Source organism: Camelus dromedarius, chromosome 11, assembly GCF_036321535.1.
Source record: "Camelus dromedarius isolate mCamDro1 chromosome 11, mCamDro1.pat, whole genome shotgun sequence".
Lineage (NCBI taxonomy): Eukaryota > Metazoa > Chordata > Mammalia > Artiodactyla > Camelidae > Camelus > Camelus dromedarius.
The window spans coordinates 2,438,005-2,464,419 of NC_087446.1; the positions used below are offsets into that span (position 1 = coordinate 2,438,005).

Genomic DNA, 26,415 nt, shown 5'->3' on the forward strand with positions numbered 1-26,415 from the left:
AATCCCACCAGTGGAAACTAACGCTGGGAAAGTGCTCAGAAACACACGTTTATCAGCATCGTTTGCAATAGGAAAAAAACCCTGTTATACAGCAAGGGGATAAACAAATTATGTTAATCCACACATAGAATATTATGCAGTCATTCAAGTCATGTTTCTGAGGAATTCTAATGACAGGAGAAAATGCTTCTGATGTTAGCAACACAAGATGTCCTCAGCAGGTCCCTTTCTGTCTGTTTCGGCTGCAGCAGGAACAGGAGATGCGGGACGGGCCGCCTCAACTCTCTGAGCAGGAGGGAGGACTCAGGGATGGAGATAACGTGCCCCCACACTGAGGCTGACCACACCAAGAGCTGGCAGTGAGGATGTCAAGGAGCAAACAAGAACCCTCGTAAGCCCCAGGTGGACACGTGAATTGGAAAACGTCTTTGGCCAATAGCTGGTCATCATCTATTACAGTGGAAGACACAGACGCCATGTGGTCACGTCCGTCCACTTCTGGGCGAACACCCAGCAGAACTGTGGGCACGTGTCTGCCAAGGAACCTGCATGCAGATGTCCAGGGCAGCAGTATTTACAATAGCCCCAAATGGAAACAACCCCAGCGTCCACCTGCAGTGGGAAGGACACGCTGAGGTCCGCGCATCTGTGAGAAAACGGCGGCACTGGGAGAAACCCGAAGCCCGGCTCCCCAGCCACGCGGACAGGCTCACAGACAGAAACGTCACTTGCAGAAGGGTCTGTCCTGTGTGACCCCCCAGGATGACACAGTTTAGGAAGGAGCAAAGCCACACTGCGGTGTCAGAGCTCAGGCGGCATCCTCCTTGGGGAGGGGCATCAGGGGAGACTGGGGGTGTGGCCAGCGCTGCCTCCTGACGGAGGTGGTGGCCCCCTGTTGGCCTTGTGACAACTCACTGTCGCTCGATTTGTGTTGTGCGGTCTGCTGTGAGTACCCTACGCCACCATTTTAAAGTAAAAACAACAAAGATCATTGCCAAATCTTCAGGAAGAAAAGTACAAAGCTTAGGAGGGTGGAGCTCAGTGGCAGAGCATGTGCCTAGCATGCCTGAGGTCCTGGGTTCAGTCCCCAGCGCCTCCATTAAATAAACAAATAGATAAATAAATAGATAAATAATCTGTTATTACTTCCCCCCAAAACCAAAAAAACAAACAAAAATAAATTAAAAAAATATAAAGACTAAAAAGAGTGTAGTGGTTTTCTATTGCTGCTAACGATTACTGCAGACTTAGCCAGGGTGGGTCAGCTGCTCAGAACTCTCATGATTTCATTTTTTTTTTGGACTATGAGTGATGTGGACATCTTAACAGTCACTGTATCTCTTCTTTTTGTGAATGGCCTATTTTCCGTGCTGGGCGCACTTTTATTTGCAGGAGTTATTATTGCCAGACTTATTTCCAAGACCTCTGTACGTACGAACGAGTTTAACTGCCTCACCGGTTGCAGACCTGCTTGCCGAGCTTGGTGTGATTTGCCTTTGTCCGCTGAGGTTTTTGAGCTCTGCTGGTCACTGCAGCGCGTTCTCCCGGTGCAGACGGTAGATGTTTGTCATCTCTTCTCCTTTATTGTTTTGGTCCCTGGCACCACTCCATTTATTTCTATTTTGAGTATTTTCGGGGGGTGGTTTAGTTCTTGAATCCATTTATATGGAATTTACTTGGGCAAATTTTTTTTTTAACTAAATGAATGATTAGCCTCAGTTTGACAATGAAACGGGCTCAGGAGTGGGATGCTTCAAGCACAGTCACACGGTCACGGAGTGGCTGCGAGCACTCCCTCCTTGTTGAGATCACCTCCGTCCCAGGGACGGGGCTGGGGAGAGGCTACAGGAGGAGTGAGACAAGGCCTTGCAGCTGAGGGGGGCAGACCCCGTGGGGCTGGAGGGAAGGGGACGAGAAGAGTTGGTGGGGAGAGGGTCTGCTGGTGGGGCGGGAGCAGGGAAGCTCAGGGAGGGCCGCAGCTGCCTGGAGTGAACCCCACTCACCAGCAGCCCTGAGAGCTGGCCCACGGGGCTGCAGGCCCAGCAGAAACCCCTGGCTCCAGGTGGACAGGCCGGAGGCCCAGGCGAGCTGTGGCCTGGCAGGTCCCGCCTTCCTGCAGCACGTCCTCCCCGCCACCGACTCCGTGTCAATGGGACCGGTTTGTTCAAACACAGGGAATCCCCCCGTTTCAGGTCCACGGTCAGCACCAGCACAAGAGCTCTTCCCGCCCACCAGTCACTCCAAAAGCACAAGTCCCTCAGCCCTCTCCCAGCCCCGCCCCCCGGACCCCATTCTCCCTGGCACCGGACCTCGGGGGGGCCGGCTGCCCCATGGGCTCCCTCGCAGCCATGGTGCAATGGGCAGGGCCTCTCCTGGTGCGAGACACTGCACAGGGACGGCTACCACCCAAAGCCAGGGGAGGGGCTGGAAATCCAGGGCTGGGAGGCAGGGACGGACAGTCTTGTCCCCGATCCTAGGAGCAGGGAAGATGGGCCGCAGACCCTGGTGTCTGCCCCAGGCAGGCGTCTGACAGACTGGCCAGATGGGGAGGCCCCTTCTGTCCCAGGCCTGGCAGAGGGTCAGCTGAGGGCCAGCCTGGATCCTGACCCCGAGGCGGTGCCGTGGGTTTGGGCTGCAGGTCGAGGCTGGATCATACCCACCTGTGTCCTCAGCTCCCTGTGAGGCCCTGGTGGGCTGCCCTCCCCTGCCCCCCCAACCCCCACCAGGCCTGGCGTACTGCAGGCGGCCTGTGTGGAGAGGCCCAGACCCTGGACTGTCCAGCAGCAGCTGCCGGGCTGGGCCAGTGCCCATGCCCCTGGCTCCCAGCTCTTGCCCGGCCCCGGGCCAGACAGCCAAGGCCCCTGAGCGGCTGGGCCGGCTCCCATCCCTTCAGGAAAGTCCTTGAATCAAGGATCGAGGCTGGGGGTTTCACTGCATCTTTATTCCTTGTTCAGCACATTGTATTCCAGACAGAACACCCTTAATCACTTCAGATTGATCGGCTCAGACCCCAAGGACCCTCGTCAACACCCCTCGCATTCAGTTTCAGGTTTACACACACATGAAAATAGGCACTCGGCCTCAGTGAACTTCACAGACTCTTCCTATTTGAAAAATAAACTGTCTCTGGAGGCACATCCTTTGAGTCCCCAGCGTTCTGGCGATGCAGGCAGCCCGGGCTACCGGCGGGCGGGGCGGGGCGGGGCGGGGCGGGGCTGCCTGCACCCAGCGGCTCTTCCTGGAAGGGGCTGCCTGGCGGGGGAGCAGCCACAGGCCCGGGGTCTGGGGGGGCGGGGGGGGCGCTCAGGGTCTGGTCTAAGGCAAGCGGTTGCTCTGCTGACTGGGAGCTTCTGCCGTTCGCACAGGGTTTTGTGCTGATCTCTACACCACATCTCATCACCCAAGAACCCTTTTTTAAAACAAGGAGCGCACACCCATCCCACACGTGCATCTGCGCTCCCAGCCGCGGCCTCACAGCCTCCAGGCAGCATCCTGGTGCCTGAGCCGTGTGAGGACAGGCAGTGGCCCGGCTGCTCCCGGAGGACTGGCCCGCGGAGGCAGACACGCCTGCAAGCGGGTCGCTGAGGCCAGGGCTCCAGGGTCAGAGCCCCAGAGGGGTGTCCACGTCGCTGCCAGCCACACGTCTGTGACAGGTGCTCCTCTGCCCAGGCAGGGAGCGTGTGAGAAGCCAGACCGGGCCCGCGGAGCCTCGGGCAGGGCCCGCCTGGGACCTTCCGCCCTGGGCTCCCTGCCTGCGGACCAGCCAACAGCAGCAGCAGCAACTCTGCCTCCAGGCCCCCGAGACGCAGAAAGGGCGCCCCGAGAGGCCGGGTCTTCTCCTGGCCCCGCGGTGGCGGTGGACGTGGAGGAGCCCTTCATGGCTCTGCGGCCGGACCGTCCCGTCCAGGGAGCCCAGCCGAGCCGACGCCCCGCACCTCCCGCAGAACAGCTCCCGCAGTGCGGCCTGCTCTCTCTTTGCGGAGGTGGTGGATAGAAAGTAAGGCAACTTCCAGCGGCCTCGCCCTGCCCCGCCTGCTCGTCAGAGCCTCCCAGGCCCTCGCCCGAGGCTTCCAAGCCAAGGGCAAGCCGAGAAAGCAAGTACACAGCAAAACTAAAGTGACGGCGGTCACAGACACCCGCCTGCTGGCAGAGGCCGGTGAGAGCCCAGACGTCGCAGGGGAGTGCAACGCTTCACTTACTGTTTTGTGTTTTATTCTCTCTCACTCAACAGAATAAAATTTTTCACTTTCCAAGTAAGAGTGAGATGACGCCACCCGCTCCGCCCCAGCGCCCAGACAGCAGCCTCTCCCAGAGGGCCGGCCGCCCGGCTGCCACAGGCCCACGGGCCGGGCTCCACGAGGGGGTCATTTGGCAAGGAGGCTCCAGGAGGGGGCAAGGAGGCGCCGGCCGTCTTGGGCCGCACGGCAGGGGCCCCCCAGCTCTCTTTGGTATCTCAGAAAACAAGACAGCCCAGCCCTCCCCGGGCCCTGGACCGCAGCCGGCGCCCCGTCCCCGTCCCGGCAGGTCGCTCCAGCAAGGCCTCTCCCTGGCCACAGGCCTCCAGCCGGCAGGTGGGGCGCGCTGCCCGGGGCGGGGGAGGCCGGCTGTGGCGGCCCGGGCTCACTTCTTGTAGTGATTGGGGGCGTCGGCGAAAGCAAACTTGAGGCGGTAGGCCTCGGCCAGCAGCAGGCTGATGTCCTCGTCGCCCCAGTGGGCCGTGGGCAGGTTCTGGAGGAAGAGTAGCAGCTCCTGGGGGGAGACAGACAGCCCGGGTCAGAGGGGGTGACCAGTGGGGTGGGGGTGGGAGGGGGGCTCCCTGCCCAGGGGCCCCAAAGAAACACACCGAGGCCGCAGAGGGCTGAGCAGAGGGGCTCCGTGGTTGTCCAGCCCCCATGGATCGTGTCCCCTCCCAGCGCAACCCCAACAGGCCCCAAGCCCTGCAGCCGGGAGGGAGCCCACGTGTGCTGGGATGCAGAGGGCCATGCCACCTGGCATGTCACAGCCACAGCCTCACGTAAGCGCTCTCCCAGGGCCCCAGGGTCCAGGCACCACCCCGCTCAGGAGGTTCAGAGCCTGGCTGCTGTGGGCACTCAGGACACAGACCCAGAAGCCAGGCCTGGGCTCGAATCCGGGCAGTGCCGCCTCCTGGCTGACCACCCCGGTTCCTCGGGGCCTGAGGAGGGTTCCCAGCTCCCACCTGGGCCATCGGCGCTTGGCGACATGGCGGCCCTGTCTGTGCCAGGCCTGCCGTCCTCACGGCCACTCCCCCCGACCTGGTGAAGGGCCCTCTCCCCACTCCCGAACACAAGCCTCTCTGCCGATGTCGCCTCCCTGTTCCTGCTTCCCCTTCCTCCATCCCATTTCCTTTTGCATTTTGGACACTTTCTGGGGGCCTTTAAATTGAATTCACGGAGCAAATTTCCCTGGCAGAATGTCCCCGGGGACACATTCACATCAATCTGCTGTCTTTCACCATTAGCTGCGACTTACACGGGTGCCAATCCAATTCTGAGCAGGTCGTAAATAAATACCTTTGGTTTTATTTTTAATCCACTTCGCTTCATATTATCATGACCTCGCTCCTTGCAAGGTGAGAAGCAACACCCTCCCATCACGGTAACTCGCCAACTCCACCGCGCACTCAATTTCAGAATCTAATTTAGTCCCCGGGTTCACTGGATAAAGGGAGAATCGAAATGCCCAGTGCTCCGTGGCCTGCAATGCTAAAGAAGGAAAAATCTATCTGGGTGACCTTTACGGGAGGCGGCGAACACAGCCAAACACGCCCTTAAATACAGATTTCTTTCTTTAAGAGGCCTGTCTTATTTACGCGCTGGGCAGAGGCATCTCGGGTCCGGGAGCCTCGGCACAGCTCAGTTGCAAGCTGCTCTGCACTAACCACATCATTCGGGGAAAGGGCCGTCGGTCAGGCTGCTGGCGCTGGGTCACGTCGCAGGGCACCCGCTCTCCCGGGCAGCGAGGGCCCAGTCCAGCAAACTGGAAGGGCGATTCAGTTTTTATCGTAACTTTTCCATAAACAGTGCTGTGACCATGTTAGCAGATCCAAGAAGGAGAGGTTTGCTGGCGACACCACTGTCACAGAGAATCGAAATGAGTCAGGTCCCTGGGTTCTCCTCTCCCCACGTTCACGAGACGCTGCCACGGCAACAAAGCCGTGGCCCAGTGCACCCGGGCTCCTGCCACCCTTAACAGCCTGTGTCACCTGTGTCCTTCCACAAAGGCAAAAACTGTCTGTGGTGGTCGGTGGGGGTCCAGAGTGGTGGCACCGCCCCCGCTGCACAGCCTGAGGCTGGCAGTTCTCGGCCCTAAGCACACGACAGTCACCCCCAGCCCCACTGAAGGCAGCAGCCCGAATCCTGACTGTCTTTGTTCTCAGTGTGAGGACTGGCTTTGACTGTCCTCTGGACGCTGAACGTCACATCATGGGCATGTGGATCGTGGCCGGCCCGTTCCCAGGCAGTCCCCCGCAGAGGCCCCGCCAGCACCTCCCCGGGAAACAGGGAGCCCCGCCGGCAGGCGAGCAGGTGGAGGGGGCGGGCAGAGCTCCCGTCCCGCTGGCCACCATGAACATCGCTGCACGGGACATCTTTGAGATGAAATCCTTCCTGCCACTGATTTCCACCTCTGGGCAGGTTCCAAGAGGTGAGCCTTCCAAAGTTAAAGGGCAAATAACGGTTACAGCTTTGGGGACTTCTTGCCAAAAGGGTTTCATTTTCCAGAGAGATGAGTCACATCACCACCTGCAAAGTATGATGACCTCCCCGTGTGCACCCGCCCACGAAGGACGGGATGGTGACAGGTGGGCGTCCGGGAGAGTGGACTGGGGTCCCTGCTCAGGGTCCCGGGTTCTCTGTCTGGTTGGCCCCCTGCAGAGGCTCCCACAAGCCCAGCAGCAAGACCACAGCCGGATGTAGAGGACCCGGGTCCCGGCCCGGCCCCGCTGCCACCAGGGCCCCACAGCACTCCGTAGGCGTGTCCTTGCCGTCTTGACCTATGTCATGAGGTGGTCTGTCCCTTCTGTGACATCAACTGGTCCCCGTGTCCCCCACATGAAGCACCCGGGCCGCGGTGCCGACAGCAAACGTCTGCTCAGGCAGCCGGGCGTCAGCTAAAAGCACACACCCCTTTGAAGGCTGCTGACCTGCCAGGGTTCAAACCCCAGACCCGCACTGATCCTCCACACAAGTCTCGTGGCCCTTGGGGCCTCGATTTCCTCATCTGTAACGGGGGCGGTAACAGCCCTCCCTCCCGGGGCAGTTAGCACGTGCGCAGCACCCCCCGACGGCGCCAGGATGCAACGAGCACAAGGTGAGTGTCACCGCTGCTGTCACTGCTTAGCTGTCACTCAGTCACTGTTGGTGGCCGTGCTGAAGTCCCAGCCGCAGTAACATTTGGTGCTGAATCAACCGTTTTCCGAGGGAAATGCCAGGTCGTCTGGCAAACAAGTTCAAGAGGAGACGGAATTCTCCCTGGATGGTTCACTCAGAGAGGGCGGCACCTACGCCTCGACGGAGGAGATACCCACAGGGGTGGCCCCACGGGCTGTGGACGGGCCCCCGAGCGGGGAGCCTGCGTGAACGGGCCCCATCTGCTCACTTTGAGGGGAGGCCAAGGGACGAGACAGGACGCTGCTTTTCAGTAACGTCTTTGGACCGGATCCTCGAGTTCTGATGTCTGATACAGGAGGTGCTGTGTGCAACTTAAAATGGTCCCGAACTACTGATTAAGCAGGAGCTGTTTGGTGCACAAAACAGAAAAGCCCCATCACTCCATCTGCCTCGGTGCCAGGACCACCCGGACCACGCCGCATCGGGGCAGGTGCCCCTCGCCCACCCAGGCCAGGGATCACACCTGCCCCTCGGACAGGACTCTGCAGAGCAGCCTCCTCCAAACCTCTCGACAGCCAACACGCCCCTCTGGTGCGGGGGCGAGTCCCAGGTGCCTCGAGGGAGGACCCCGCCCAGGTCCCCAGGACTCTGAGCTCCAGGTCCCAAGAACACAGCTCTTCCTCAGTGGACGTACAACTCCCTCCCTGGGCGACAGGGAGCAGGTCTGTCTGCTGGAGGAGCAAAGCGCCCTGCACCCTGTCCTGGTTCAGCGCTGGGACAGCGAGGCGGGACCCCAGACAGGGCAGGGCAGAGGCTGAGTGCTGCTCCCGGCTGGCTCTCGCTGGCTGGCTGCGCGTTCATTCGGCGAGGAAGGCCAGGCCCAGGCGCCTGTGTGCCCAGTGCCGGCCCACGCTCTGGGCCCCAGGCAGCGGGAAGCGGGCAGCCCCGCCCCGGGGCCGGTGTGCGTGCAGGGTTGCGGGGTCCCCTCAGCTCTGAGCAGGGTCACAGCCGGGCGTGCGGCCGCTGGCTGCTCTCCCCGTGGCTCCCGGCCTGGGCTGGTCCCCCACCACAGGGCCTCCGTGGAGATGTGGGACCACACTGCAGATCTCAGATACTCAGTCTGAACCAAAGCCTATGAAATGTTTCTTAACGTTCATGCTGGTCACAGGCTGAAAGATGTCCTGGCTTACACAGCATATAAAGTGAGCCTCACCTGTTTCCTCCATTTCTGTGAGGCTACCACTCAGCTTAAGCTCTCCCACGCGGTGGGCGTTCCCCTTGAGTGGACGGCACCTCTCTAAGTGCACCACGACGGCACGGACCAGGCACCCCTCCGCGGGACCCTCCGGCAGAGAACTTACCAGAAGGCTCCCATCAGTGGCAGCTCCTCCGCACCAGGGGCGGATAGCGCACCAGGGTCAGGAGTGCACCGACGGGCGATGGGGCCCGAGGCCCACGTGACCACTCGTTACTTCTCCTTTAACTGAGAAGAAATAGCAGCCCCTGCGCTGACGCACGGCCTAACTGGTCTAATTAACTTTCCCACTACGTCCCGATGGTCAATTTGTGCAGCTCGACAGCACACCCACCCCTGAGGTGCCCCGGCCACCTGGGGAGGCTGCGGGGACGCTCGGGGAGCAGGCCGGGGCACCTGGAGGCCCGGCCTGGGGGGCTCAGCGCCCGTGCAGCAGACGTGAGGTCGGAGCCCGGGCGGCCAGGGGCCCGGGAAGCCAGGGCCATTGCCTGCGAGGCGGGCACAGTCCCAGGAGAGACCTCCAGGCTGGGAGGGTCTGAGGGTCCATGACTCAGAGCCGTGCTGGGTGCACAGGAAGCCCACTGTCCACCACCGTCGTCGTCACTGTCCCCCCGTTTACACCTGGGGGCCCTGGGCGTGTCCCCAATGCCTCCTCAGAGGTGACGGGCTGCTCCTTCCAGAGCGTGCCGGGGACCAGAGGACCCGTCCCACACAGGCCCAGCGTGACGCCCAGCACGCGGGAGCTCCACCACCACTGCCACCATCCCCGCTGTGGCCATGGCCCTGCCCACCAGGGACCTGAGATGGCAAGTGTGGGGGGGCACACAAAGCGGCCGCACCTGCCCTGCGCTCGGGGCTGACACCCTCCCTCTGCGAGCGCACGTCTGGTCGGGCCCACGCAGCAGGGCCCCCGCCCCCGCCCAGGCCACAGAAGGCTTAGGGACGGCTCAGCTGACCCCAGCAACGGGAGGGCTGCCCTCCTGAGCCCTGAACCTGGCCTCTATAGGACCCTGCCTCTCTGAGCGGCCACGGGCTCAGATGGGACGGTCCCCCTCAAATGCATCCCCACTCTCCCCCCCGAAACTTAGAAGGACATCTCACTGGAGCCCCGCAGCCCTGGACTGGTGGTCAGACAGCCGAGGCTCTGACCTGGTCCCAGCTGGGGCCCCTGCCCGTCAGCCCTCCGGCTCCAGCTGCCGAGGGCAAGCTGGCAGGGAGCTGGCTGGGGCGGGAGGAGCGCTGTGATGCTCCCGGAGCGGCGGAGGGGTTAATAAACCGAGACCCCGTCCCACTCCTGCTGCTCGGTGTCGGCACCGCGCCACAGGAGGGGCCGCGAGGCCCGAGCGTGAACACTGCCTGTGGAAACCGTCTCATCTCCCTTATTTTTAACTGGGATTCTGTCACACCTGAGGTCCCTCAGTCAGTAGATCAAAGAATGCTGAGCACAGCCTGCCGCGCAGCAGCGTGGAGACGGCCCCACGGAGCTCGGCCCCGCCGGCGGCAGCTCCCACCTGGGCGGACCCGCGCTCAGGGGCCCAACGCGCCACATTCGTCCCTGCGGACGCACCAGGCTCTGACCCCAGCATCTCCCATCTCACGTGCCGTGGCTGTGAGGTGACCCCCGCCCCCCCAGCGGCCTCCCGCCTCCTCTCTCCCCTCTGCCTCCCAGGCTGTCCTGTGACAGCTGATTTCTTTGACAATCTAGTTATTAGTTTGAAAATCTTGTCAAGTTCTGGACCAAACCAGGCCTAAAAATAGAAGGCCGGTGACAGCTGGCTGGGATGGACGGCCAGCTGCCAAGCTGGCCAGCTCGCTGGTGACAGCCCTCCTGAAGGTGGGACATGAAGGTGACACGGCGATAGAGTGGTCTTCCGAGGGGCCTCTGATGGCTCAGGGAGGGGCACTGTCCTTGCAATTAATCTCATAGTTCTTTGCCAGAAAAGGAATTCTAGAGAGAAGGCACCTGTGGGCACTGAAACCCAGCCTGACCGCGCACCCCAATCGAGCCAGCCCCTCCGCTTCCTGCCCTGCGCACGGCCGAGGGACGTGCCATCAGCACACGCAGAACACTTAAAATCCCGGCCCGGCAATCAGAGCTGGCTTCACCCTGCAAGGACCTCTCTGCTCCGAGGGATTCGGGGCCGGGTGGCCGGCCAGACGGGATGCTGTGGAGACGCCGTCCAGGGAGGGCCCTGGAGGACCCCCAGTCGGAAGGACACCTACTCACAGGGGAGTCCCAGCTCCCCACGTTTATCTGCCGGGGAGGGTGTGGAGCTGGACGCGTGTGAAAGGAGGAGGGCGCGATGTGTGAGGCTCTCCCGCGTCTCCCACGCGTCCTCCCCGGGGCTCTGCCAGGACTCAGGGACTGATACCGGGCAGGCTCGTCCGGGCAGGGCCTTTCCCTCACATGCAGGGCCAGAGCAGCTGTCAGAGAGCACGGGGTGCCGAGGGACACTGAGGCAGGGCGGCCGGGAAGGGGCCCCGTGCCCCGTCATTCAAGCCCCCTGCTTCCCTCGCCGCGGGCAGGCACGGCGTCCATGGCATCCTGGGGGTGGCACCCCGCAGGCTGCAGAACAAGTGCCCTGGTGGCAGCATCTAAAATGCAAGCTTATTCCTGGAAGCCGCTCAAAACTAATCAACCAGCCTGCACGGCAGGGCTGTTGCCTCCTGGTCCCAGGAACACCCAGACTGTAAACCGTCTGCCGTTAGGACACTGCCCTTCTGTTTTCAGGGATGTTACAGGGTCACTGCCAAGAACTCTGCACCTGAGGTTTATGGACTTATAGGAGCAAAAGTTTCCTTTCAGTCTTCATCAATTCACTGAGGTGTCTACAGAGGAGATTCTCCCCTGACCCCCACCCCCATCCCCTCCACAAGGCCCTCAGTGACGGAGGGGACACCGCCAGGCTCAGCTGGGCCAAGGTGTGGGGGGTGGGGAGAGAGGTGGCTCCTAGGTCCTGATCCTCAGGCATGGCGCACTCCCTGGGGAACGGAGCCAGGTTTCCAGAAGAGGTCCTCCCGGAGCCACGTTCTGGGGAGCTGTGTGGTTCCTTAAAACGTCTCCACAGGCTAGTTGTCCTCAGGGCCTGTCACGATTTTACCATGTGACTCGGTTCCTTGAGGGCAGACGCTCAGACAGATGGCCCAGGAGGCCTCCAGAACTTCATGGTGTTCGACTAACTGCAGCAAAGCATGGGTCCCAGTACAGATCGAGTCATGAGTGGGCGGGTGAGGGCGTGGGCAGGCAGATGGATGGAGGGATGGGTGGATGGATGGAGAGTAGGTGGATAGATGAGCGGGTGGGTGAGGGGGTAGGTGGGCAGATGAGTGGATGGATGGATGGATGAGTGCGTGGATGGATAGATGGGTGGGTGGGCAAATAAGCTGATAGGTGAGTGGATGGATGGATGGATAGATGGAGAATGGGTGGGTGGATAGATACGTGGGTGGGCGGATGGGTCAGTGGGCAGATGAGTGTGTGGGTGGACAGAAGGGTGGGCGGATGGGTGATGGGCAGATGAGTGTGTGGGTGGACAGATGGGTGGGCGGGTGCAGGGGCAGGCAGGAGGAGGAACAGATAAAAGAGTAAACAGAACAACTTCCGAGATGGTCGTGAAAGTAGGCCCTCGGCTCCAACTTTGCCGCTGGAAGCCAGCTAGTCCCACGAGCAGCCACCCTCAGCCCACCTGTGGGGCCACAGCTGTGGCAGATCCAGGTGCACACCCCCGGTGCCTGGCAGAGGGCCCAGCACACAGGAGGCTTATGTTCCATTAGCACCGTCACTGATCAAACTGAGGCATGAGAACCCTAACACGCCCCGTGCCAGGAAACCACCTCGCAGAGCAGAGTTCCAGCCGCGCTCGGCACCGTCCACCTGAGCGCAGCTGGGAAACAGGTGGAACCTGACACACAGACTGTGGTCTTGAAACCAAGATAGCAGCCAGGTCAGTCCCTGCCCCTCCTTCCCTGCCTCTCACGCAGCCACGCTTCTTCTGCTTCCAGTGGGGCGGTCGGGGGCCTTCCCAAGGCATCTGCCAGGCAGGTGGGGCGGGGTGCGGCTGGACATCCCTGGGGCCCAGGCAGCTGCATGAGCCGGGGCAGGTCAACCTCTGGGCCCCAGACCTGGGGATACACCCACCCTCTGGAAGAGCCGCTTCAAGGATTAAAATGTACACGGAGAACACGCTGAGCGCCACAGAAGACACTCAATACGTTGGGCAGCTCAAGATGGCTGGGGTCCGGACCTCCGGCATGGGGGACTCGGACGGTGAGGACAAGTGACTTGACCAAGGCCACAGGCCAACGAGTGACCGAGCTGACCTCACCCCAGGCGCAGGGGCCTGAATCTCAGGCGCCCTCACTTCCAGCTGCCAGGCTGTAGGCGGGGGCAAGGCCGGGCTGGGCACCCTCCCCGACCCGAGGGCCGGCGGCCGCCCCAGGGCAGCTTCCCGTAACAGCCCGCTTCCTGCAATGTCCCCGCGCGGAATACTGCTCATAACCCGGAAGCGCAGCCTGAAACGGGTGGAACCAACTGGCCGCTGGGAAGGCAGAGAGAATTCAGCACACGCACTCAGAGCTGGAGCCACCTGACCACTGCCACTGATCTCCAAATACACGCAGCTCGATTTCTGCTCAAAATTATGTCCGCCAACCCCAAGGAGAGGGCACTACGTTGAGAAACGCCCGGCTTCACTGGGGGCGTGGTGGCCCCTCCCCACCTCCAGAGTGACGGCGGGCACCTGGTAGTGATTATAAAGGGACACTAGCGAGGCAGGAGCCAGGCACACCGCAGACTGGTATTAAGAGTGAGATTCTGGTCAAGAGAGCTCGTGTACTAGCAGACGTCACGTCATTCGACTTTGTGACAGGTTCACAGGCTGGCGCACCTGTTCCAACAGGAAGCAAGTTTATTGCAACAGGATTATGTGGAAACGTGAAACACGGCACCGGGAGCAGAGGTCTTCCCCGACCCCAGCAACGCCTGCGTCCAAGCGTGCGCACCGACTAAGGCTGTACGCTGTGGGCGCACGGCGAGACCCGCGCCCCGCTGGGGAGCCCGCCGCCTCCAGCGTGGCTGAGAGCAGGCCGGGGCGTCTGCGGGTGGGAGCTGGCTCATCGCCCTGAGACCCTGGGAAAGGAGGCTTCACACCTGCCCCAGCGGGCTGCCCTCCACCCAGCCCTTCAGAACACCCTGGGAGCACAGTCCAAAGCCCCTGCATAGAACAAGGTGGGTGGTGACCCCGCTGTGACAAGGAGGCAGGAACCCCCAGAGCAGCCCCATGTCTGAGCCACGGGGCTCCTGGCGCGCGCCCCAGGAAGGCGTGTGGAGGTGTTACCCACCCTAGTGCCAACGGTGCCCTAAGATGCTCTCTGAGCAGCCTGTGCTCCAGACAGAGCAGTGTTTGGATGCCCGAGTCCCGGGATGTAACCGTCACCGCACGAGCCCAGCGGTGACTCAGCGCACGCACGGCAGCGAGACACACAAGGTCAACTCCCAGCACAGGCTCCGTGTGGGATTCACGGGGGCCCTTCCAGGCCAAAGGGCCCACATCCAGGCTGGCTGCCTGCGGGAACGGCCACAGATGCAGGAGCTGGCCACGTGTGTGTCCTGGGATTCCGCCAAACAGGCAGCTGGGAAGCACGCGGCGGTCCACAGACCCCCGAGGAGGCTCCCCGAGGATGTGCCGACTGGGACAAGCAGAGGAGGTCCCTGGAGCCTCTCCCCCGAGGGACTGCTCGCCAAGTAGGGGCCTGGGGGCTGCAGACACACGGCACTCGCAGCTTCTCCAGGAAAAGACGCGGACATCACGCTCGACTGCAGATAAACCCGTCCGCCACCTGACCCGCTGCACTGCAAGGCTGAGCACTCCTGGAGGCCATGTGTTCTCCACTGGAACACACAAAGCACCCGCGAGCAGCGGGTTGGGTGAGGCGTGTCCACGGCCACTTTCCCCAGCTGTAATTCCGGACAATGCCTCCTCCGTGAGCGAGGGGCCGGGGGCCGAGCCCAAGATACCCTGCCATCCTGACTCCTTGACTAGGATGGTGGGTTCACATGCAGTATCCCCCAGCCTCAGAATTACAGGGGACGTGGAAGCCTTCAGGTGACAGTGACCCTGGTGCGGACACTCCACGAGCGCCTGTGCGCCCCTGCACCTGCAGCAGCCCTGAGAGGGTGCTGGGCCCTCGAGACGGATGCCACCTGCTCTCAGCCGTGGGTTCTCCGGGGACTGGAGGTGCTCGGCAGGGAGGGGTTCCTGCCTCCAGCACAGAGCGGGGCTGGGGGCAGAGACATCCCAGCTCCCGCAGACAGAGCCCCAGGAGAGCCTGCCCCAGTGGAGAAGGAATGATGGGTGGGGTCCTCAGCTCCCTGACGAGGGGCAACCAGTTCCCATCTGCACCGAGGAAGGGTCAGGCGTCCACAGGACTCCTGCACCCCGTGCAGCTGGACCCTCCACCCGGCCAGCCCAGCTGAGGATCAGACACACTAAATAGGAGAAGAGCAAATATTTTCTCTTTGTATGAGGAATTAAAAGATCAATGCAACTTCTTCTGTGTGCTTTATCTCAAAAAACAAACACCCCAAAATTGAATTGAGAAATCCTATCGTGTTTGCCCTGAAAATCCTCAAACTCATTAGGGTAACAAAATGAACAGTCCGTACAGATCAAGGGCTTTTAGGATTGAAAGTGGATCGGAAGGCAGATTTCTCCAAACACTTCCAGGCCCTTCCATCTTAGCTTAATTTATTTTTCACGTGGCAGGAGGGGTGGGGACTTGACGAGCCCAGGACACTGTGGCCCCGTTTGTTAACTCTGTGCTGGACCCTGCCTGGGCCTGTGCTGGGTGAGGCAGGTCTGGGGGATACTGGGGGGGGGGGGGCGTGCCATGTGTCGGCCGGCACTTCGTCTGCATGGCGGTGGCCCCCACTCCCGGGGGCCCCAGGTGTGCAGACAGAGTGGCGATTCCGCAGGTGCCTGCCCCCTGATGCTCTCTGAGTTCCTCTCAAGTCCCGCTCCGGGGGTGGGCAGGGGAAGTGGCCATGCAGGGTCACACAGGGGGTGGTCGCCTGGGCTCTTCGTGCCCCCCAGGGTCCGGGTCTGAGGAGGCGTACAGCCTCCTCCCCCATTGGTCTCCCGCCTCTGACGGAGACCCCCACGAAGGACCAGGGCGGGGCCGAGGCTGCAGGGGGTGCTGAGGAGGGGGGGCTGATGCTGGGAGCCTCAGGAAGCTGGACGCCAGGTGGCACCCAAGTCCTATGGTCCCTTTGCTTCTCTGAGCCTCATTTTCTAGCCTGGAAGTGGGGGATCTGAGACCCTCAAAGCCACCTGCTCCTTCCTCTTCCTGCCTGGGCCCCGCAGTGCCAACCCCCACGGGGGACCTGGGCACCCCTCAGCAGTCTCCTGGCCAATCTTCTTCAGCCGGAGGGGTCTGGTCAGGACGCTGCCAGTACATGACGCGCGGGTGGCCACTTCCTGGAGGGTGGACGGAGCCCGAGCCCCTCGGTGCGGTGCCCCCTCCCCAGCACGGAGCCCTGGAGGCCTGGGGGTGCGTGACAGTCAGGTGGAAATCCCAGACGTGGTTAAGTGAGCGGAGAGGACACAGGAGAGAAAACAGCCACCATGAGGCACAAGGAGTTCTTTCCACAGAGGCGCCCCAAGCTGGCGGTTAATCCATCTGGGCCCGGCTGGGTGGGAGGCCCCACCTGGGGACACGCCCTCCGGGGCCGTCAGTTCCCACCTGGCTTCCTCTCCGTCCCAGGGTCGCAGGAAGCAGCCCCGCCCTCTCAGTCTCAGCGGCCAAGCAGCTAGTGGGCCTGTTAGGGTCGACTCCACCCCTCGCAGGTTCAGCACCTGAAAACCCCGAATCAGACCTGCCCACAGACAGGAAGCTTCCAAGCAGCAGCGGGCCCATCAGTGCCCGGGAAGGCAGCGGGCTGCGGACCGGCCAGCACAACGGCCTCGTGCGCCTCCCTGAACACCCCGACCACGCGCGCGCACGCGGGGCGTCGGGCCCCCCCTCGGGCCCGTGTAATCCTATTTCCACGCTGGATTCGTTGGGGTGTCCACGCAAGGCTGCAAGATGGAAGGCGTGACAGCTGAGCAGGAGACGATTTAATAAGTCCCGAGATGTAATTACATTTCTTCAGGGATGGAACAGATGAGCTTCTCCTAGTTTATCTGCCTTGGATATCAAACACCATTAATGCGATAATAACAGCCTTTCAATTAATGGTTTGAATGGTGGGTGTAATTTTTTCTTTAATGGCAAGACTGATTCAGGGCAGAAATGAGCAGGGAGAGAGACGCTGGCAAAATCCGTCAGTCGCATCTGCCCTCCGCCTCACCTGCGGGCAGGCCTGTCCTGATGGAGGTTCGGCCGGGAGCCCCGGGAACAACTGGGCTGGGGGAGATGCTGGGGGGGGGCGCGACCCAGACCCAGGGGAGAGGGAGTCAGTGCGGGCGCTGAAATGTCACCTTCCGCCAGGAGAGAGAGCGTCTCCTTTATGAAAGGTGGGGGAGGAGCGGGGGTGGGAGGGAGAACACAGGCGCTTAGGCAGAGGACACCCCCAGGGAAGGGTGCCTGGGGCTGACGGTGCAGTGTTTAGTTTTATTTGGGGGGGGATAAGTAATTAGGTTTATTTAATTCTGTTTTTAGTAGAAGTGCTGGAGATTGAACCCAGGACCTCGTGCACGCGAAGCACACGCTCTACCACCGAGCTGCCCCCTCTGAACCTGCTGCGGGTCAGTGAAGTGTTCCTGGCGCCAGCTGACACGAGCACCGGCACGGGGGGCACCACGAATGCACCCCCCCGGGAGGGGGGCTCAGGCTGCCCTAGCGTCTCCTCCAGCAGCAGGAAGGCAGCTCCGGGCGGAGGCCCAGGAGCCCTGCGAGGCCTGGCCTGGAGGGCTGTGCCGTAATCCTGCACACAGATGGAGAAGCGGCCTACAAAGCAGGCCTGCAGGACCAAGGTCACCTCCCCCGAGGACCCCAACTCTGCTGCACAAGCGGGAGATCCCTGGGCTTCCACAGAGGTGCCCTGTACTGAAGGCAAAGCCTGGACGGTGGGCGGCCCTGTCTAGCTGGCAGGGCGAATGCTGGGACTCTGTCTGGCGCTCTTCCCAGGAGGTACCACAATAGGGGGACGGGGGCCTGGCCTGGGCACAGCCCCGTGGCCCACGGGCTTGGGTTCCAGTGGCTCAGCACCCCCAGAACGTGAAACCCACCACAGACAGGGCTGACTTAATAGAAGCACAGACACGTCTGAGGATGGTCCTGGGACACAATTGATTTTCCGCAGCCTCAGGCGCTCCTGTCTATCCAAACAGAGTCCAGAGGTTCCCCTCTTAAAGGGAAAGGACCGCAGCAAAGGGCCCACCGTGGGCGGGCAGGGGCTGCAGGGGTGGGGACAGCCAGCTGAGTCACCCCGAGTCTCCCAAGCCCAGCGCCACCCCGGGGGGCTGCCCTGGGGGGAGAGGGAGGAACTAGGGAAACTGGTGAGGGCGGAGGGGTGGGCGAGCGGGCAGCAAGGAGGGTCCCTCAAATCAGCGAGCCCAGGCCTGTGTGGCTCAAGGGCACGCGAGGGCCACCTGCCCCAAAGAACACACGCCAGGCACCCATCAGCAGGCCTGGCAGGTGGACGGCCACTCTCTCTGCCGCCCCAGCCCCTCCTGCGATGCTGAGAAGGTACCTGGAGTTATTCAACGGACCCTGAGGCAGATGTGGCCACTTTCACAAGCCACCCTCCCCGTGACCCCGAAGGAGCAGCCCGGCCACGCGCGGCAGCCGGATGCCAGTGGCCACAGGAATGAATGCACGAGGGGCCGCAAGCAGAGGGACACAAACAGGTTGTGTGTGTGGCCCAGGGGTCGTTTCCTTAATGGCTATTTCAGTAAGAATTCCCCACCCGCAGAGGGAGGGGGCTGGTTTTTCAGAGATCAGAAAACAGCGGAAACACTTCTTTTCCTTGGCTCGTTTCTAAGAGGTTCTGAGGGTGCGTGCGCGGGGGCGTGCAAGCAGCGGCGGCTCCGAGCCCCTCCTCTGTCTGTGCCCTCACTCACCCCTTGCGGTAACCCTGCGGGCACAGTGAGCGGGAGGCTGCGTGCGCCTTTCCGACGGGGAAAACTGAGGGTAGAGGGTCAGGAACGCCCCTCGCCGTCCCACCTCCCTGTGGGTCCGTGGGCGGATACCTTGGGGCGCCCCCAGCCTAGGCAGGGCCAGTGCCCCCCGCCGTGGACGCCGTTCACGCCGTGGCCTCGGGCGGCCCTGCGTCCCACCTCCTAGTAAGCAGCTCTGCTGCCAGGCCCCAGCCCGGGCAGGCGGGGGAGAAGCAGGCCCGGGTCGTCCCCCCGCCTCACCTACCACTTGCGCTACAGTGGGGCCAGCGCCACGGGGAGCATAGGGCGCCCGCTGAGTGGATGGCAGCCGCGGACAGACACACAGACTTCCCACCAGGCTGCAGGGATGGGACCGTGCGGGCTCCCCCCATGCAGCCCCTGCTGCCCACACCTCCCCTGGACCCGGAGACGAGAAGACAGTGTGTGCCATCCTCGGGCTGAGGAGTGGGGAAGGGGCTCCCTCCCTCTTCTCCTGACAAAGTCACTGTGCGCGTTCTGTGCTCTCGGTGCCGTAAGTGGGTCCCACTCTGAGGACACTCCTGACACTTGTACGGGACAAGCCTCGGTCACTTACACCCCCTCCCGGGACGAGGAGTCCCCCCCCCCCCGGCCATCGCTGCCCACCCTCCCGGGGCCTGGGCGCTGAGCACGGGGGCCCACGCTCTGCCTTCCAGTGCCTGCAAAGCTGCTGGCAGACGCCTTCCCAAGTTACTTCAAGGGGGCGGGAGGAGGGTCCTCCCTCGGTGTGGCCCAAATTCCTCCTGCTTTAACGGAGGGAAAACGCTCCCATGACGCCGGCGCACTTCCAGCCCCTCGGAGCCACGCTGAGCCCCTCGGACAAGTTCTCCTCCCGTCCTTCCTCACACCCCGCCCCTCACGCTTCACTCGTGAACTCCAGCAAGGACGCTGCCCTTCAACTTGGCAGCACACGCCCGCCTCAGTCCTGACCAGCGTGCTTCGGTGACCACGGCGAGGGGCCGTCTCCCCACATCCGGTGAGGAGATGACCGCCGCTGTGCGGGGAGGGCGCCAGGCAGAGAAATGCCCGTGAGGGACAGGCCCCCGCGCTGGGCTTCACAGACAGGGCGCCATCGGCTGGCCCGACACAGGAGTCCACCTGGATACAGGGCAGGGGAATCTTCCAGAAAGTCCCACTGACTCTGCCGCTCTCTGCTTTCAGGGCAAAGGTAAGGGCGGGGGCGCCAAGGAGGACAGAGGTGCTCTCCCCGCCCGGCCCCGCGCCACCTTCAAGGAGGTCCTGGCCTCCTGGAGGGCTGAGACCTCAGAGTCATGATACCTGGGCCTCAAGGATGCAGAGAACACTCACTGCAGGTGGCAAAGGCCCCCCCGGTGCGAGCACGGGCTGTCCCTCCCCGCCCCCCCCCCCACATGTGATTCCAAAGCTGCAAAGGATACTCAAAGGCCGGAGGCCAGCCAGACGAAGGCTCTAGCTGAGGAGCACCTGCTTCGAGAGCTCCGGTGAAGCAAATGGAAGCCACGGGGCTGCGGCCAGAGGCCGAGCACACTGGGCCCCGGCGTCCGGGCTGGAGCACAGCTGAGGGGCCAGGTCACCCGGCCCAGTTGCCGCAAAGCTCGGGCCTCGGGTGTTGTCCCTTTCTGTCTTTGTAAATGACCTCCCCCAGCCCCTCTCTGGTGCTGAGGAACCAATACTCGGCAGAAGGAAGCTTGGGCCAGTGAATGAAAGACACTTTGAGAGTGACTTACGGGCCGGACCAGGCAGGGTACAAGAGCCCCTCCATCACGGCATCCGGACCAGAGGGAGGGGACAGCCTGGGCACCGAGTGGGTGCAGCTCCTGAGCTGTCAGTCGTGGGCAGGTGGGGGCAACCCGCAGGCACTGAGGGTCCTCAGATGAGCAGGACGCACTTCTCGCCTCTGGGGACCATGTGGAGTGCATGCATGTGTGTCTGCACATGCACATGTGTGTGAGCCGAGGGACAGACGTGCGTCTGTGGGGATCCCAGGACACCTGCTGCAGCATCCAGGGCCTGCGAGCCAGTCACCAGGCACCTCCCCGCGGGGTCCCACCCCTTTACGGGGAATGAACCCGAGAGAGAAGCAGATGACCACCCACAGCGGGGACGTGGAAAATAAACACTCAGCCAAGAAAATGAAACATCCGTAATTCTCCTAACCCAGGCTAAATGACGACCACCGGGCTCTGCCTCCGGCAGTTCTCATCTGAGCACCTGACACAAGTAACCTTAAGATCCTTTCTGTATATAGTTAATATATGCGGGTACTTACATGTGTAAGTATATGTCCTTACACACGTGGGTGTGTGTTTCCTACGTGTGTAGTGGGTAGATCTGCAATGTCCACATGCACGTGTGGACATGTGCTTTATATGCACGCATGCAGATTGTCTCCTGTGTGCATCTTACATACGTGGACACACGTACATGTGAACATTTATACACATACACATATGCAGACTGTGTTTTCTACGTGTGTGTGAGCGTGGGTTTTCCATGCATATACACGTGCAGGCGTGCGTGCGTATTTACATGCATTTAGATGTATGTGATTTCAGATCACGCCTTTCCCCACATAGAAACACACTGAGAGCGTTTTCCCACGTCAGTAACTGTTACTTGAAGCTGCGACTTAGGGGGGTTACACTCCAACCAGCAGTGTCCCGTGACCCAGGGGACGGTTCCTCTAAGGCTGGATATCTAGACTGCGGACAATCTGTTTTCCCCTAATTATGAACAAGGGGAATTACTGATCAAAGGTGAGGCTCCTGACGTATTACTAACGGCTCTCCAGAAAGGCTGCATCTCACCCACAGGGGAGGAGGGAAGGCACAGGCCTGCTCCATGCCAACTTCATCGGTCTTAAGGAAGCACGCTTTTAAGAGCATGGCTGAGTGGACAGGCAGCATCTGTTTCGATTTCAATCCTTCAGGAGGGACAGAGGCGTCTTAGCTTTACGGGGCGGCCACACAGACTCTCCTGTGGGCCACCTGACGGCCTGCACCCACTGTCTTCTCCACATGGACATTTTCTCCTGATTACAGACACAGCCCCAAGGCCGAGCTTAGAATGCGTCACTCTCGCGAGGGCTGGCACATTCTCAGGTCAGGCCCCTGGCGCTCTGGCCGTTTTAAATTCACGTTGCAGCGGGGGGCGGGGGGGGGGGGTCAGTCACAAAAGTAATGTGAGTTCCAAGCGAGTGGGAGGAGAGCGTGTGGCTGGGAATTCTCCAGGGAGACTTTCACTCCTGTCCCACTCAGAGCCAAGTCTCAGACAGGAAAACCCACCCACCCAGCTCTGTCTGTCCGTCTGGTGCCCTCGCTTGGGCTCCGAGGTCCTGACTTGTGCAAAGGGTTTCTGGCTCACCTCCATCTGCTCGGACTCCAGGTTTTGTCCTGTGTCCTGGGCTGGGCTGTCTACGCCTGGGAGCTGGGTCCCCCCAGCAGGAACGAGCAGGTGCCTTCAGGGCCAACAGCGTTCCAGGGCTGGCTACTCCTGGAAGAGTCCGCACGTTTAGAAAATCCGTTTTCCACCTCCCTGGTGCGTGTCTGTGCGTGCACCACGCAGGGGAAGTGGGGGAAGGCGTCCCTGGACACTGATTCATCAGGCGCAGAAACAAAGGAGACCGGGGGTTTTATGGGGCTGTCCCTGGTGTCCCCGGTGTTCCTGGCTGTCGATCTGAGACATTCTCTAGCATGTTAAGGTGAGTAATCTCTTATTCTACTTCCTTAAGAGCAGAACTCGGCGGAAGTTGTGATGAAGCTGTGTCCCCGGACCAGCTGCCGAGACTGCTTGTACAATCCGCAAGATTCCCGGTGGCCTTTCCTTCCGGGCTCTTGGAATTTCGGTGGGCACAGGGCGCTCTGCCACCTGCCCCAGCAACAGCCTTGGGCCCTGGACTCGGTCGGCTGCGGGAGGGCGGCGGGCTCTGCGGGGCTCCCGCGCGGAGGGCGGGAGGAGCTACGCGCCCACTCGCTCTCCCAGTCCGGCCACTTGCTTCACACGTGAGCTCCTTCACCGTCTTCACCACAGGTGACTGTTTCTCCACTGCCAGCTTCTTCAGTTGAGTTTATTTATGTTTCTAAGTAATAAAAAGCACTCTGGCTGTGGGTTTGCTTGCAAGCCCAGCGCGGCCGCACCCCACGCGGGCGGGAGCCTGCCCTGCGACACCAGGGCCGCCTTCCCCTCGGCAGAAGGCCTCTGATTTCCCAGCGCTCGGTTCCTCTGCTTTACCTTCACTACTGTCTGGTTTTAAAGGACTGTGCTCAGCAAATGTACCCGTGTGATTCCAGTTTTTCAGATTCTGGCAATTTCTATGGCCTCGATCAGATGATTAATTTTGCAAATATTTCACAAACACTTACCAGAAAAGATGCATCTCTGTACCTTTCAAATTCCACCCAGAGCTCTTCAGCCACCCTGTGTCTCTGGCCAGTGGACCCACAGCAGCCCCGTGTCCAGCCTGATCCAATCTGCTGAGTCCCTCTTCCGGCCGCTCCACTCGACCCCCTTCTGTCCTGTAAAGTCCTAAATGCAGGTTTCATCGGCAGAGGGGAGAGGCCACAGGTGGAGACTTCTGCGAATGGAGACGTGCGGCTTCGTGTCCGTGAGCCCAGGAGTCTCTGCCGGGCGGTTCCTCACAGCAGAGGCCCCTCCGAGCCGCTGTCTTCACTGCGGTGCAGTCGCTTCCTCCTTGAAGTCCGACAGGGAGCCCGCCGAGCCTGCACCCCCGAATCTGTCCAGCTGCCGCCCTTCACCTGTGCTCCGGCTCCTCACAGCCTGGTCCCCCACCTGCCCCCCTCCTCTCTGTGCCCCCAGCCCTCCCGCCTCGGGCGGCTTCTCCAGCCCGACTGCCCCGCCCCCACTGCATCCAGCCCCCTCCCCACACCTGGCCCTGCCTTGGGAGGCGGCCCAGGTAGAGAAGCCTCTGGCCTCCCACCAAGGCCTCCCTGGCTCTCTCGTTCCTTCTCAGGCTCATCACCCAATTGCCACCCCGACCCTGACCCCACACTCGCAGCACCAGCCTCACTGACTTCCCTCCCCTGCAGAGCAGGCCGGTATCTGATCCGCTCCCACTCTGCGTCCTGGGTTCTCTCTCCCCCACCTGCCCCTGCACCTGATTCATGACGCCCATCCATCCTGTTCCCTGGCCCCAGGCCCCGGGCAGAGCCAGGAGCGGCCCTTCCTTCGTCTGTCACCCCCAGCCTGTCCAGCCCATCAGAGAGTCTCCCACAGACAGCACGGGCCTGGCCCAGATGGAGGGCCTGAGGGGACACCGGGGGACCAGGGACATCCCAGCAGACCGAGGCCTCCCAGCGGGCACTGCCCTTGCCTGTTCCCACCTGGTCCCCGCTAAGCTGCCGCCTACGATCCAAAGGACACAGGGGAAGGGTCTGAGACAGCAGAGGCCAGCACCGCCAGGGGCCTCCTCAGCCACGGGCCAAGCAGCCCAGAGCTCCACCCGGACACGGGCGCCGGGCGAGGCGTCCACGACGCACACACTGAGCACCCCTCTGTGGATTAAGTGGGGTTTCCAGACGGGGCCTCGCAGCCGGTCCTGCCCTCGCTCAGAGCCTCCCGCAGGCACGGGAAGCCGTCTCTCCTCGTGAGGCTGGTCGTTTGTCAGCAAACACGCAGCAGTGGGTTAAGTCACTGGGGGTGTTTACAGACCTCTGAGCTCCGGAGGGCTCCACGGAGAGGGAGGCTCCCTGGAAGTTCCACGCTCTGCTCGCCATAAATTTATGAACTTCTCTACTTCAAAAATCCAAACACTGCACACTGGCACCTCCCTTTGTATCAAAATCAAGAACCACACTGCCAATCTCTATGTAGAGAGAACTTGCCCACATCACAGAGCATCTCTGCGCCCGCAGTGCTGGGTCACAGCCCCAGGAGGCGGCGGGGCAGGAACCGCCCTGCCTGGGCACTGCCCCCCCACCACGCAGCAGGGTGAGGGCAAACCGGGCCCTGGAGGCTGACTGAGGACCAGGGCGCCCCCCAGGGGCTGCAGTCAGACCCCTGGTGTCCCGGGATGCAAACGAAGCAGCTCAGACTTTGAGGGGATAAAATTGAACGCGTTTCCAGGATTTTATCACGTGCACCTATAAATCAGCCAAAGAGCCCAGGACCCCAGCACCCCCATCTCACCTGCACCCCCCACTTGCGGGGGGTACACTCTGCCTCACAGCATGTGGCAGCTCCAGGTCAAGACCTGAGCCCGGCCCTTCAGAGAGGTCTTCAGCCACCTGTGTCCCCCGGGAGCAGAGGGGCCTCGGCCGCTCACCCTCTCTGGGCCCCGAGTTCTCACCCCACAGATGACCAGGACGAGGTCGACATGCCAGGCGCACTGCCAGGGCACAGAAGGCCACACACAGGGAGCTCCTTCCACCAAAGACCCGACAAAACCTGGCTGGGAAAAAGTAGCCAGGTGGGCGGTGACATCCGCCTGGGGTCTGCAGGAAACGGTTTCCCAGCCAGAGAATCCCAAACGTGACTGGGGCAGGCACACCTGAGACACCGTCAGCCTGGTGAGCCTGAACCTCGGGGACCCAGGTGCCTGCACCACCCGGTCTCCAGGAGGCGCTCGGGGAGCCAGCCAGGCGCAGGTGCGAACGCTGTTCACGGTCACCAGGGAAGCTGGGCCCTTCCCCCAGCAAACGCATGGCCAGGCCGGTCCGCGGGCTCTCCTGCGCCTCCCACGACCGAAGGACAGCGCAGTGGGAGCCCCAGTTTCTTGTCTGTGTTGATCCCACCTCACTGGGAACCCCAGGTAGTTGTGGCCCCGTCAACACCTCCAGGCCTGTGATGCACAGAGACGAGGGTGGGCGGAGTGGGTGGTGGGGCCCTAGCCCCCCAGCCTCGAGCAGGCCGCACACAAGCCCGACAGGGCAGGGCAGGAGGTGCGCCTCCCCCTTCACAGACCAGGACAGGAGGCTGGAAGAGGCTGGACCCGGCTACCGTCCCTCCGCTCCCCGCAGCGCATGGCCGGCCCTGTGCTGACCACAAGGGCAGGAGCCTGAGGGAGAAATGACCTCATATCCCCGTCCACCACCTCGGGTGGGGCAGGCTGGGCGCTGCGCTCTGCTGGCCCAGGTAGGGGTCCCTCTGGGTGGCCAAGGTGGAAAGCCACGGGGCAGGGCGGCAGGGCTGGCTGGCTCCTCCCACGGCCCTCGGGGGGAGGGGGAGGGTTCTCAGAGCGCCTGTCCAGCCCAGGAGCCGAGGGAGCACAGGCCAGGCGAGCTGCCCGGGGCCCTGTACTGTGACCCAGGACCATAGGGCCTCCCTACTCATCCCCTCTCCTGAAAGATGAGGGGCTTGAGGAGGTGAAGCGGCTGGAAGGTGAGCCCCAGCCTGTCAGGGTGGAGCCTGGTCCCTGGTCCCCACTGCTGGGTCTCTTCACTGCACCACAGACAGCCCAGCCCTCCCCGGGGTCAGCACCCACGCAGGCCCTGGGCCACCGCACAAGGCCCACGTGGGGATGGGGACGGGGCTGGGACTTGGCCCTGGGTCAACCAAGCTGGGCAGCCAGGCGTCTGATCACGTGCCCAGCCCCTTCCTGGTAAACCACAGCCCATGGCCAACCCGAGGCTTCCGGGAGCCTCCAGGCCACCCTGCCGAGGACACACACCTGCCGGTGCAGCAGGCTTCTCTGGGGGCCCTGTGACAGCACGTGTGCCCTCCATCAGGGATTTCAAACAGC

At 62.0% G+C, this 26,415-nt stretch overlaps 1 protein-coding gene across 1 annotated transcript in view; it reads right to left on the reverse strand.

Moving 5' to 3' along the window:
• Positions 1–2,920: 2,920 nt before the first annotated feature.
• The window catches only part of TBC1D22A (TBC1 domain family member 22A), a 241,839-nt gene continuing 218,344 nt past the window's right edge, over positions 2,921–26,415 (reverse strand). Inside the window, exon 13 of the mRNA XM_031463479.2 lies at positions 2,921–4,749. Coding sequence (XP_031319339.1) covers positions 4,621–4,749 — 129 coding nt within the window. The 3' untranslated portion in view covers positions 2,921–4,620. The remainder of the gene's footprint in view (positions 4,750–26,415) is intronic.